At 36.3% G+C, this 13,419-nt stretch overlaps 1 protein-coding gene across 1 annotated transcript in view; it reads left to right on the forward strand.

Annotated features, from left to right (window-relative positions):
- Window positions 1–234: 234 nt before the first annotated feature.
- LOC121313813 (parathyroid hormone/parathyroid hormone-related peptide receptor-like) overlaps window positions 235–13,419 on the forward strand; it is a 128,521-nt gene continuing 115,336 nt past the window's right edge. Inside the window, exon 1 of the mRNA XM_041246608.1 lies at window positions 235–686. Coding sequence (XP_041102542.1) covers window positions 516–686 — 171 coding nt within the window. The 5' untranslated portion in view covers window positions 235–515. The remainder of the gene's footprint in view (window positions 687–13,419) is intronic.

Consider the following 13,419-nt stretch of genomic DNA (forward strand, 5'->3'; position numbering starts at 1 on the left):
CAGGTACACACACAGAGATACATGTATTCCCATCATGAGAGCAAATTTGATACTTTAAAGAATGTAGATGCATCTCTGAACCCTGTCATTTCTTTTAAAAAAAAAACTAACAAAAACAAAACAAAACGTTTATTTCATTTTCGAAAAGACCTGGACAGTTTGTTCTCCCTTCTTTAAAGCGTAAACGATTTTAAATGTTGCATTAATTGAAACGAAAGTGCTGCAGAAGGAACATTAAAAGATCTAAAAATAAAGTACTGGTTTCTTCTCCGCAAAGAATCATTTGAACTTCCCACTGCAGAACGAGGAGGAAATAAATAGCAGTTTTGGCATATGGATGTGATTTTTGCTTAACAGACAGATATACAAAGAAATGAAGAGACTCGACGCAGACTGAATGTTTTGCAGATTATTTTTTTTTTTTGAAATTGTGTAAACCACGCTTCGCTGTGATATAGGAAATCAGGCAGCATTTTTAAGAATGAACAGTCCCATGGCACCGACCTAAGCAGCGGATGAAAACAGCAGTGAAAACATATTTTAAAAGGGCATCAATTGCTCTAAACTTGATTTTTGTCAGTGACTCTTGGAGGCTGGACCAAGCTTGTTTAGTTATGGGATCAACTCTATTGTATCACAGTTTGGTCATCATCTTCTGCTCGATGCTCAGCTGGGTGAACGCTTTGGTAAGTTTATCCTATAATACATAACGGGTTTTGATGATATATCAGGCTGTTGGGCGGAAAGTAAGGTTGTGGGTGGTTGATATAGACGCGTTTGGTAACTAGAGTGTAAAATATACTCCACCGGGTTTTATTGTTGTTGTTGTTTTAGATAATTTCATTTAATTCCATCAGCCACCTTTGTACGTGGTTATTCCAGAATTACAGAATGGTAACTGATTTTAAAAAGTATTTTATCACCTCCCTTATTTTAAGGTTCAGGTGATTTGTGTTGTTTCCATGAAATTCATAGCAGCGTGTGGTATGAAAGGAGGTGTGCTATGCGGTATACCTATCAGTCCCATCCATAGAATTGCTTTTGCGTAAATACTGATTCAAAGTAAAACATAATTAAATAAATAAAGTCTGAATAACAAAACAAACAAAAAAATCAACTACAAAACAATAAAGAACTTCAGGTGACAATGTTACAGTAATGAAAGTTTTTTTTTTTTTTAAAGTTTTTGTAATTACATATTTAATTTCTGTAACATGCACCCCATCTGCAAATTCAAAATCAGTGCTATCTAAAACTAAAAAGTTGACGAAAGTATATACAGAGTATTATAGAATAATACACGAAATGTATTGTTTAATCAACATTGGATAAATTACATTTAAGACCTATAATAAGTATACTTACTAACTAAACAGTGTTAATACCAAGTTTAATCACAATTTAATAAGCAGATTTCTAAATATACAGTAGCGTTCAAAACTTTGGAAACAACACATTATTTACAGTAAGACTTACTAAATATATATAACTGTCTCCTCCTTTCAACTGTGCTAAATATTTTAATGAGCAAAACATGTCACAAGTAGAATGGTACCCCAAAATGTTCTCCTTTTTCTAGGAAAGCAGTATAACTGGGGATGGGGAGTTTGTTGTCCGATAACTTCCCTCAGACTACTTTATCACTAAATGTCTTGGGATCCATGAACAGAAAAGTGTCTCCTCTTTAAAAAAAATGAAGAGATTTTAATAAACAGTCAATCCCACAAGTGCTATGCCACCCCAAATATGATCCACTAACTGCCAATGTGGAAGGACTGGGTATCACATTTTTCTCTTCATTTTACCTTCACAAATAGGTTTCTGGCTAAGGGCTGCCAAGGACAACACTACATTGAATATTGTAGCAGTCTTGGCAGTCATCAGTCATTAATTTCTTTTTGGGGTATAATAGAGAACTCATGCTTCACCCTGTCATTCAACATTGTTAGTAAATTAATTATAGGGTACCACTGAATTTGTGAGATGGATTGTTCATTAAAATCCTTAACATATTTGTAAGGAGGAGACAACTATTTATTCAGAGATACCAGGTTATTTAATAAGTAAGGGGTCGGATTGAGGAAATATGGGCAATACAATATCCACTGACTTGATGTAAATGATTTGTTGTGTCCAAACTTTTGGGCAAATTTAAGTGTGACATAGAGATGAACACCCCTATATATCCTCAAAATAAAATATTCTCAATAACCTATGGTTAATAATCCTAATATCAGATGTCATCACAGTTGAATAAACAGTTTTCCAGATGTATGGGAAAGTGTGATATGTATATTTGTACAACCGCCTCCATGCTTTGTTACTGGGAATTTCATCCCCATCAGGGGATTATAAGAATGAACACATGGATTCACTTTGTGCTTTACCCTTTTTAGGAGGTGAAACTTACCATAGGACATTTGTTAAGAACTGCTGGAAACTAAAATGTGATGAGGTTTTTATTGTAATCACTGCACCTTTACAACTTGCACTAGCTCTCAACTGATTCTTTTCAGAATGTGTATGCGGTTTGATTAATGATTCAAATCTATTGACTGCAGGGTAAAAGTTATTTGGTTTGAGGAGTGATGCACGCTCTGCTCAATTCAACCCCCCAGTCTATTGAGCCATAAATGGATACCTAGCTGCTTTAAAACCAGGAACATTCTTCTTTTTTGAGCTGTCACAATACTTCATGATTCCCTTTTGTACTGCTGCTACATTAAACAGAATTTTTGTTTTTCATGTGTCATTAAAAACATTGATAAGTCATGGGTAAAGCCTGATAAAATACTTTATACTTGAACAATTAATATATCAAATGTGTCTAATTTATTACAAAGGATGAAGAAAGTTACTTTGAAACTGTAGAGCTCATTATATTAGTTAGTTTGGACTTTGAGGGTTTTCAATGAACAGCCAGCTCTTTTTGTCAAACACTCATCCTAATACATTCAGGCTACTAAACAAATTAAAAAGCTATGTGTTTGAATACATGAAAATACGTATATTTTATGTATTTGAAATAAAGAAAAAAACATCACTCTTTAACCCTCATAATGTTTTATGGTAGTGCAGTTTTCATATTACAAACAATGGTCAGTTTTGTGTGAAGAAATCCATTTCTAGAAAATATTGACACTCCCATGTTTGATGTTTTAAAGACACATGTGTTAGAAAACACCTTTAGTCCTTTGGGAGCAGTCCTTGTAGAGGTTTAGACACTCTCTTGGGAACTGCAAGGTCACTGGTTTGTGTCCATTCTCAGACTATAACATAGCTATCATGGTTTGAATTCTCATAAATATGAGTGAGCTTCATTATAAGTTAGTATCCTGATTATTACGGATTAGCTAAGCACTACATTTCCATGTCTTGTAAATAATTTATTTAGTCAAAATGCATGATATGTTGTGGGTAAGTAGATTTACTTTCATTCGGTGCACAAGACAGATAAATGGTCAGGAAGTGAACCTGCAGATTCTGGGGGATCCAACCTATCTACTCCTTGAATGGCTGATGAAACCATATCCATCCACATTAAGAACCACACCCCAACAGGAATCATTCCATGTGAATTTGAGTTTGGCTATAATTTGTGTTGAAATAGCATTTGGAAGGCGGAAAAGCCAGATGGAGAATTCTAATAAAAAGAACTGACTTTCACTTCACCTTTAGACCATACATGATTGCAACATGCTGTGGGCTACATCGTTTGAGAAGATTAATTCTCAAACTGAACACAGTTGGGATTCAAGGAAACACATGTACATGGAATAGGGAATGGTTAACATGTAGAAAACAGAAAGTACTTATTAGAGGAAAAACCTCAGAATGGAGGGTGGTAACCAGTGGTGTACCACAGGGATCAGTATTAGGTCCTCTGCTATTCCTAATCTACATTAATGATTTAGATTCTGGTATAGTAAGCAAATTTGTTAAATTTGCAGATGACACAAAAGTAGGAGGAGTGACAAACACTGTTGCAGCAGCAAATGTCATTCAGAATGATCTAGACAAGATTCAAAACTGGGCAGACACATGGCAAATGACATTTAATAGAGAAAAGTGTAAGGTACTGCACGCAGGAAATAAAAATGTACATTATAAATATCATATGGGACATACTGAAATTGGAGAAGGAATCTATGAAAAAAACCTAGGAGTTTTTGTTGACTCAGAAATGTCTTCATCTAGACAATGTGGGGAAGCTATAAAAAAGGCTAACAAGATGCTCGGACACATTGTGAAAAGTGTTGAATTTAAATCAAGGGAAGTAATGTTAAAACTGTACAATGCACTAGTAAGACCTCATCTTGAATATTGTGTGCAGTTCTGGTCACCTCGCTATAAAAAAGATATTGCTGCTCTAGAAAGAGTGCAAAGAAGAGCGACCAGAATTATTCCAGGCTTAAAAGGCATGTCATATGCAGACAGGCTAAAAGAATTGAATCTGTTCAGTCTTGAATAAAGAAGACTACGTGGCGACCTAATTCAAGCATTCAAAATTCTAAAAGGTATTGACAGTGTCGACCCAAGGGACTTTTTCAGCCTGAAAAAAGAAACAAGGATCAGGAGTCACAAATGGAGATTAGACAAAGGGGCATTCAGAACAGAAAATAGGAGGCACTTTTTTACACAGAGAATTGTGAGGGTCTGGAATCAACTCCCCAGTAATGTTGTTGAAGCTGACACCCTGGGATCCTTCAAGAAGCTGCTTGATGAGATTTTGGGATCAATAAGCTACTAACAACCAAACGAGCAAGATGGGCCGAATGGCCTCCTCTCGTTTGTGTTGTTCTTATGTTCTTGTTTCTCTAAATTAGAAAAAGAAGTGGTACCCTGCACTTGGTTGCAACAGGCTGATTTAACAGAACACAGGATACTGCAGCCAGTAGGTCCCCCAATTACTTTTAATAACAGAGCAGGAGTCTTGGTGCATAATGCCCTATGTTTAAATATGGCAGCTAATTTTCCTTTAAGACGACACCATTATAATTAGTTAAAACAAATTGAATTTACTCACATATATCACATATATATATATATATATATATATATATATATATATATATATATATATATATATATATATATATATATATATATATATTTCCTCATGTGAATTACAAAAAAAAAAAAAGAAATTCATTAACTCAGAGAATATGGGCATATTCTTCGTTAAGTGCAATACAGTCTGTTTTATAATGTTCTGCAACTGGTCAGCTATAAATCTATAGGTGACATATCAAAAGGGAAACCTTCAGTGTATTTTTCCCCCCTGATTATAAAGATAAAACAAATGACAAAGAACAGACAGTTGTTGTAAAGAGGTAGTTGTTTCAACTTTATTTTTGTTGTTATTTTGAAGACTACAAAATACAGTCTACTGTCATTTATTGAAAACAAACCAAAAAACATTTCACTAAACAGCTTAGTTTTCAGTTATTTTCTTGTCTCAAGTTTTAACCATGTGAACATTAAAAACTGTTTGTCTTGTATGGTTAGCTCACATTTTACCAAGTTATTTTATTCTGTTACATAACAAAAGTTTGACTCACCTGCCAATTGCAAATTACAAACCTGGTAATGATGGCGGGTTCCCTCTGGGTTAGAAGGAATAACTTTCTGACAAACAAAAAAGATGCCATCAGTACCAGGTTTGTAATTTGCAATTAGCTGGTGGGTCAAACTCTTGATTTTGTGCTGGTACTAATTACAAATGTAAATTCTAACAACAAATATTTTTCTGAAACTCAACCTTTTCAGCACCTTAAAAAAATACAGAGTTTTAACATTAAGTTTAAAGTAGACATCTTGTTCAACAAATGTAAATTATAAATCATACATTAAGGCAAAAAAAAAAAAAAAAAAATCTTAGAATGAAAGTTTTGTTAAACCAGTAGATCTCAACCCTTGTTCTGGAGGACTGCTGGTTTTGGTTCCAACCAGGCGACATGATAGGCGACGTGGGGGTGACATAAGGTTAACACTGGAGCAATGCAAAATAAGTAGCATTGTATCCTATTCTTTGTGATTTGTCGTGCGACAAATAGGGAATTGACCAATCAAATAACAGTTTCAATGCAAGTGGTTAAGCAGGGTGAAGCCACCTCCATGGAGAAGAAAATAATACTTGCAGTGGAAAAAATACCCAGTTTTATGACAAAGCTCATCACAATTATAAAGATACAGATTTGAAAGGTAATATATGGTAGTCCATTTCGAAGGCACTGGATAAGCCTTGTATGTATGATTTATTGCCATATGTGTTGAAATATCACTTCTAGTGTGTATAGTCATGTCACTCCGAAAGTGTCTTGTCGCCCAATGAAAAATCAGGTGCATGGCGGCCTTAGGATTTTACCATATTGATGTAGCTAAGAAATTACTTTTTAACTTCAGCTCATATAGATGAAGATCCCCTTCATATTTATATACTTATACTTAGACTTGGAACGATTCACCTTAGAATGACTATAGTGAATAATCTATTGCGTGCTATTTATTGTAACCTTGGGTGTTATCAGGGATTAAGAGCTAGGGCTCCACCCCTGTTCTGTCCCGCGAATAATGTCTGCCAACCTTACTATTTAAACCCCAAGTCATGCCCTTGTTCTCTTCTTGTGTTTTTTTGTTTTCCACCATCTTTCCCTCCTCCTCCAATATGTTGCTCCACCTCTGCAACGGTCTCCCTCTGGGGGGAAGTGAAGCTCACCTCCCAACCTTAGAGGACCAGCCACGCTGGCCTCATCCTCCACCAGGAAGATTCTCCATGAGCCAGAGGGGACCCCTGATCAAATCTATTCTTTCTCTCCTGGATTCCAATTCTCTACCCAATATGTTCCCCTTGGGGGATGTAATGATTGCTTCCCAGCCATGGAGGCTGATTGGTTCAGTTTCATCTCCACAAGGGCAGCTCTCTGTGAACCCAGGGGAAACCCTGTCCTCCTTTCTCAAAGCGTTTCTCTCCTATTCTTGAGGTTCTTCCTCCATGCAGTCCTTGCTCCTGTCCTGTGAATATTTATTTATAAAAATTACTTGGAAAAAAATTGCATTGTGATTAGCAGGCTGACATTCCATAGCTGTACGGTCAAAATAGTAAAAATCAATGGTTCAGACCTCATTTCATTCCATGCATTAAGATCAAAGTGTGTCTGGGTCAACAGCTTTTTAAAGTGAGATTGCCTTCCATTACATGGTTATTAAAAGCTACAGGCCACATAGATATTGATCTTTTTTGATAATTGTTCTTTAGAAAGAAATTAAATGGAATTGTACAAATTTAAAATGTCAATCTCCTTGGATGTCTTTTCTTTAAAATCACATAATTGCAATTTGGTTGGCCACATCCAGAATGCCTTTAAAGCCTCAGTCTTTAGTACTGAATGCAGCCAATCAACAGTTTCTAAAGGCCAAGTCACCTTTAAGTTTTTTATTTGCATCTCAAACAAAGACTGATATGGTGTGCTGCCACCTAGTTTGCACTTGTTGGCTCAAGTAGGTCACATTTAGGACATATCAAATTTAAAGTATAATTTACAAACAAACACATTTTACTGTATGACTAGTCACACCGATTAACACCATTTACTGTTTATGGAGATATGACGCCTGCCTCAGGTCAAAGCGAGTGTAAACTTTAAGAATGTTTTAGGCATTTTTTTATTTTATTTGAATGCTTTCTAAATGACTTTATACTTAAGCCGCCAGACTTCCTAATAGTAAAAACGGCATTAGCCATGCACCGGTGGCCCAGGGCTGGTATAGATTGCAGCTTGGTTTCACGAACCAAGGAAAGTGGGACAAAAAGTTGAAAAAACTAATTTACAAACCCATTTTTTTAAAAACATAAACCCCTCCCCCCCCATATAGATTACATCATATCCAGTCTCACAGTAGTAGTTTGCAAGATAGCAGGTGTTTGTCTGCTGTGACTGGAGTGAAGAAAAGATGCACCGATGGATACCCAGATACACCGCCTGGAAGCTGGACAACGGGATCGAATTGTCAAACTTTTTGATTGGGGTACTGGTTGGGGTACCTCTTGATTGGGGTACTTTGATTTAGGTCAGAAATGCCATTCCCAATCTTTCCAGGACTCATTGGTATCAGCAGTAAGATTGGTGCTGACTTGAAAGAAGGCTGTACAAGCGACAACGCTCTGAGAAGGATTTTTTTTTATTATGATTATTGCTTTAATAGTGTTTATTGTTAGGGTTAGTATAAATCATTTAACCTTTTAGTGTTGCTGTGACGATATGGTAACAGCTCGGTTGTGGGTTTGCATGGCAATGTGTGCATTTTAAATGGCTGAAATAATGAAATAACATATATTGAAAGGCTTTACTTAGCCACTTTTTTCATTTCATTTGAGAGACATGGGCTCTGTTTGGTTACAGTACACATTAGAAACTAACCCTACACCCTAACCTTAACCTTAACCATTGCCGGTATTCAGGCTACGGACAACAGCATGCTCCCTGCGGGCTAAAATAAATCAGTGCACCTGAGTGGCATTTCAAATACAGTTCTGTCCCCTGTCTGTCAGTGAATTGCCCACCACCCTTATACATTCTCTTATACAGCTTTTAGCTGTAATATCACTGCTATGCTATGCTGTGTAACTTCTAAGGTGCTATGCAGTGTGCTCATATGTGAGCAGCAAAGCAGCACTGTTGGAGAGAGGCAAGAAAGCATAAATTAGGCCTTAATTATGATGTGGATGAATATTACATTGAACAGTGTTCCTAGCAAGGAAGTTCTCTATTGAAAAGTATATATTTCACTATTGACATTTCATTTCCAGGTTCTATAGCTAGTTTGTAAGTTTTGTGTACTTTTCTTTTTTGGGGGAATGGAAACTTTCACTAAAGCTTGAAAAAAAAAACAATCTCAAAGTAATCTTTCATTCCTTCAATAAATGTTATATTTAAAGTAAATATACACACACTCCACATGCAGTATTATAGCATATTATAGATTGAAACAGTTTCAATATTTATTTCTATTGAACTATTTTAACGTTATAATAAAATCAGAGAAAACATCCCCAAAACAAGTACAAACATAAATAAACAAACTGGTTCAGAAAGAATGCAAGAGATAATTGCTTATTCAAGAGCAAGGTTAATGTTTCAAAAGGGTTAGAAACAGACCAAGAGGTTTGGACCAGGGAATCTCAGAGAGGTGAGGCCCAGCTATGATTGGATTTCCAAGACAGGGTGGTATAGAGCTGACCCCCAACATGGAATTACCTCTGTTACAAACTGTCAAGGATAATGTTCGATTTCATCTTCAACAACCAACAAATACTATAACCTTCACTCAAACATCTCCATTTACTCCGTCTGCCTGACTAAATGTTGTGACATCAGCACACTTTTGAACAGTCAATCAGGTCTAGTCCATAATATACCATGAAGTTTGCAAATCTTGTAATGTCCTTTTACTCAAGGCGCTCCTGTTTTTTTTTTCCTCAATACTGAATTAATCATAAATTATAAATGATACTTTATATGTGTTTGTTTTTCACGTGTCAGCACAGTAAAGAACTTGAAACAACAGACTTAAACATTGTGTGGGTACTTACATTTTCCAATGGAATAGCAATTTATGTTTCAGTATTTAACATACATTGGTGTTTCCTATTGGAAGTTGTTATCCTCCAAAGATTTGTGTTACTTCATCTTGGCCAATCCTTTGTTTATACTGGTTTGTGCTTGATAATTTCAAGAACAAAATACCTTGGTGGGACACTTTAACCTGTCAAAGTGATTATGTTATGATACTGAAAAAAAAATGTTGTTGTTTTTTCATGTATAATGAGATTATAACCAAACAAAATCACATACACAAACAATGAGAAAGGCCACAACATTTTTCCTCCCCAGTGGCATTTAAACAGTTTATTGAAAACAATCAATATCAATTCTGGACAATAAAGTGAACCAGTATTGATCTGTTCACTATAAATCATAATCTTCAAAATCTGTAGCTGCTTCTGGTAACTTGAGGGCACAGCTCTTCGTCCTCAACAATGAAACCTATGTTATTAGAGACAAGGGTTCACCTCCTCTTGTATAAACCTATAGGTCATTGTGGCAGGCTGGCGAGTGGATAGAGGCCCAGAGACAGACTGCAGTTCAAAAAAATAACAATTTTATTATAAATAAACACAAAAATAAAGTGCACAAGAGCAAAACAAAGATCTTTAAACACAAATAGAAAGACAACAAAACTTACAAAAATAAAGATTTCCAGGCTGGGCAATGCCTTCACTGGATTCAAACTTTCAAAAATACAAACAACAAACCACCAACCTGCTTCCACAACTCCCTCTTCCTAATGGGAAGCAGAGGCCTCCTTTTATGTCAGGTGGCTGGGCGCTGATTGATCGTTAATTAAACTAATCATCTAATCAACTAATCAAACCCAGCCACCTGAATATAATAAACCCAGGCAGGTAGGGGAAAATAATCCCATCCCTGCCAATTTAAAAAGGGCAGAGCTTTGCTCTGCCACAGTCATCTTTAAAAATTAAATAAGAAAGGAGAAGCATGTCATCTCTTTCTCTTGCCATGTGTATCCCTGTACTTCCTCCTTGAATGTTCTTTTGCTGTTATAATTTTGGTAAAACTTTATGGAATTTGTTTTAACCTCATTGGCAATGCTCACTTCTATCTCTTGGCCTTTCTAACTTCCTTTTTGACTTGTTCTTGCAGTTTCAAGTCCTCTTTCTGTGTACCTTGTTCTTGGTCCCTTTTAACTGCTCTGTGAAGTGCCTTTTTTCACTGATTTTTTTTTCAATTATCTATTAAACCATGTTGACCATTTTGTTTTAGATTTTTATTTGTCTACTTTTGAGATGTATTTGTTTTGCACCTTTAGTACTACATTTTAAAAAAAAATAGCCATCCTTTCTCTGTGGGATGTTTTCAATTTTACTCCAATCAACTTCTGTTAGTCTCTGTTTCATTCCTTCATAGTTTGCCTTTTAAAAATTTTAGCTTTTGTAGTTAAAAAGCACTTCAAGTGAGACCATGTTCTGATCTGAGTTTCCCAACAGTTTTCTGACCTCTGTTTTAGTTATTTTGTCTTCGTTATTTGAAAAGACTAAATCAAGGCATACCACCCCACCCCCCAGTTGGTGCCTTGATAAATTGCGTTAGCAAGCTGTCATTTGTCATTTCTACCATTTAAATTTTGGCTGTCGTGCTCCCCACCGGGTTTCCCATTTTATATGGGTCAAGTTAAAATCCCCCATTAGTATTGCATCTCCTTTGCTACACACAGATTATTTAGCTCTGTATCTGAATTTGGCAGTCTATAGCATGTCCCTGTTATTATGCCCTTTTAATCTGTGTCCATTATTCTGACCCATATTGATTCTGCGTTGTTTTTTTTTTTCTTCTAGATTTAACACCTGGGCTTCAAGACTATTTCTGATGTATAGTGCTACCCCTCTGCCTCTTTTATTCTGCTTGTCTTTCCTATACAGTGTAGACCCACTAATATTATATTTGTCTCCATCACTCTCAGATAACCAAGTTTCTGTAACACCTATCACATCGCAGTTACTTGTTAGTGCAGTAGCTTCAAGTTCTAACATTTTGTTTTTGAGACTTCTAGCATTTAGATAAATACATTTAATGGCTATCTTACCTGAGTTGTTGTCATTGTTTTGATAGTCTTCCTTCTGTTTTGGTGTTGATTTAATGTTTTTAAATGCTTCTGAAACTCCTCGAGGATCCTTTCTCTGAGTAGATTGGTTTCCTTTTTATTTAAGTGCAGTTTGTCCTGCCTATATAGATAGTCCTTATTGTGGAATGTGGACTATGTTCAAGGAAGGTGAAACCTTCTTGTGTGCACCACGATTTCAGCCATACATTAGATTATTTATTTCCAGCTGTCCTATGGTCATGTGCAAGGTGCTGGCAGTATCCCAGAAAATACCACTTTTAGTCTTGTCTTTTAATTTCCTTCCTAGCTCTCTGAATTTGTTTTGCAGGGATTTTGGCCTGTCTCTTCCAATGTTGTTTGTACCGATGTGGATGACTACTACCGGGTCATCTCCTGTTCGTTCTAGGAGCCTGTGCACATTCTCAATGATGTGCATGACAAAGACTCCCTGAAGGCAGCACACTGTTATTGTAAGGGAGTCCACACTCCACACTGAACTTGCTGTGTTTCTCAATACGGAGTCCCCGATAAACATGACCTTACTTTTTTTTTGCTACCTGGCCAGCACTGTTTATGGGGTCCTGGATGTTGTTCCTTTTGTTCTCTTGATTCTGGTTTTCATTATCTACATTTTGAAGTGGGTCAAATTTGTTTGATGTTTTGATTTCTGGTGGTTGTGTTTTACTATGTTTATTTTTTTCCCTGTCTCTGACTGTCTGAACCCAGATTTTTTGACCTATCTGGTGGCTTTCCAAGAATTTGTGGTGTATCAGCTCCTCAAACTCCTGTTGCTCTGTCATTTCCTCGAGCTCCATTTCTAGCATACTTACTGTACTCACTGAAGCAAATTCTGGATCTTGCAGCACTTTACACACACTTGGTTTAGCTCTGTTGGGTTCTCTCAGATTTCCTACATCATGCAGGTGTCAAGGATTACTGGCTTGAAGGCTATGTTATTTAAAAAAATAATAATTTTATAAGTTTAAGTTTAGTTTCTGCAGCTGCCAACCTGCTTTCAAACTGTTTTTAAAACTACTCTGCACTTTTCCACGAACTACTTCTCCCACTCACAACATCACCGCGAGTCCAAGACTGCGCAGATATCACAGCGAGGGACATTACCACGCCGACCATTACATCGCTATGACATCACCGTGACGGACATTACAGAGCCGACCATTACAGGGACTGCCCATAACAGCATTAAGACATCACTGCGCCAGACTACAATTCAATTCCCAGATGAATCCTGTAAGCTGCTAGAGAATAGATTTATATCGTATATGTCTGTGCGTATACAGTTGTCATCCAAAGTTTATAAACCCTAATTTATGGAAGTGTAACACCCTACAATTAATGTTGAATACATGTATATAGCACATTCCTATAAACACCCCTATTTATTTATGGTAAATATATGTAGATGGTACATTCCTAAAATCCCCCTATTCTATTTTCTAATATAAAAGAAGGTTCCAAAACAAAGACTGTCAGTTCAGCTTGTTAAAGTTATGTACTGCTTTGTTTGTGTTGTGCTTTTGTAGCCCTGAATAAATATATTTTCAAAGAAACAAGAAATTAATTTCAAACAACAAAAGTGAACTCGCTCTGGATAAAAGCGTCATGCTAGAAAGAGAACAGTGGGTTCAGTAGGGATACGACAGGGCAGAGAAGCAAGGACAACAATGTAAAGTTAAACTCTTTATTTAAATCTGTACAAAATATACATTTACAAAA

This window comes from Polyodon spathula, chromosome 4 (genome assembly GCF_017654505.1).
Source record: "Polyodon spathula isolate WHYD16114869_AA chromosome 4, ASM1765450v1, whole genome shotgun sequence".
NCBI lineage: Eukaryota > Metazoa > Chordata > Actinopteri > Acipenseriformes > Polyodontidae > Polyodon > Polyodon spathula.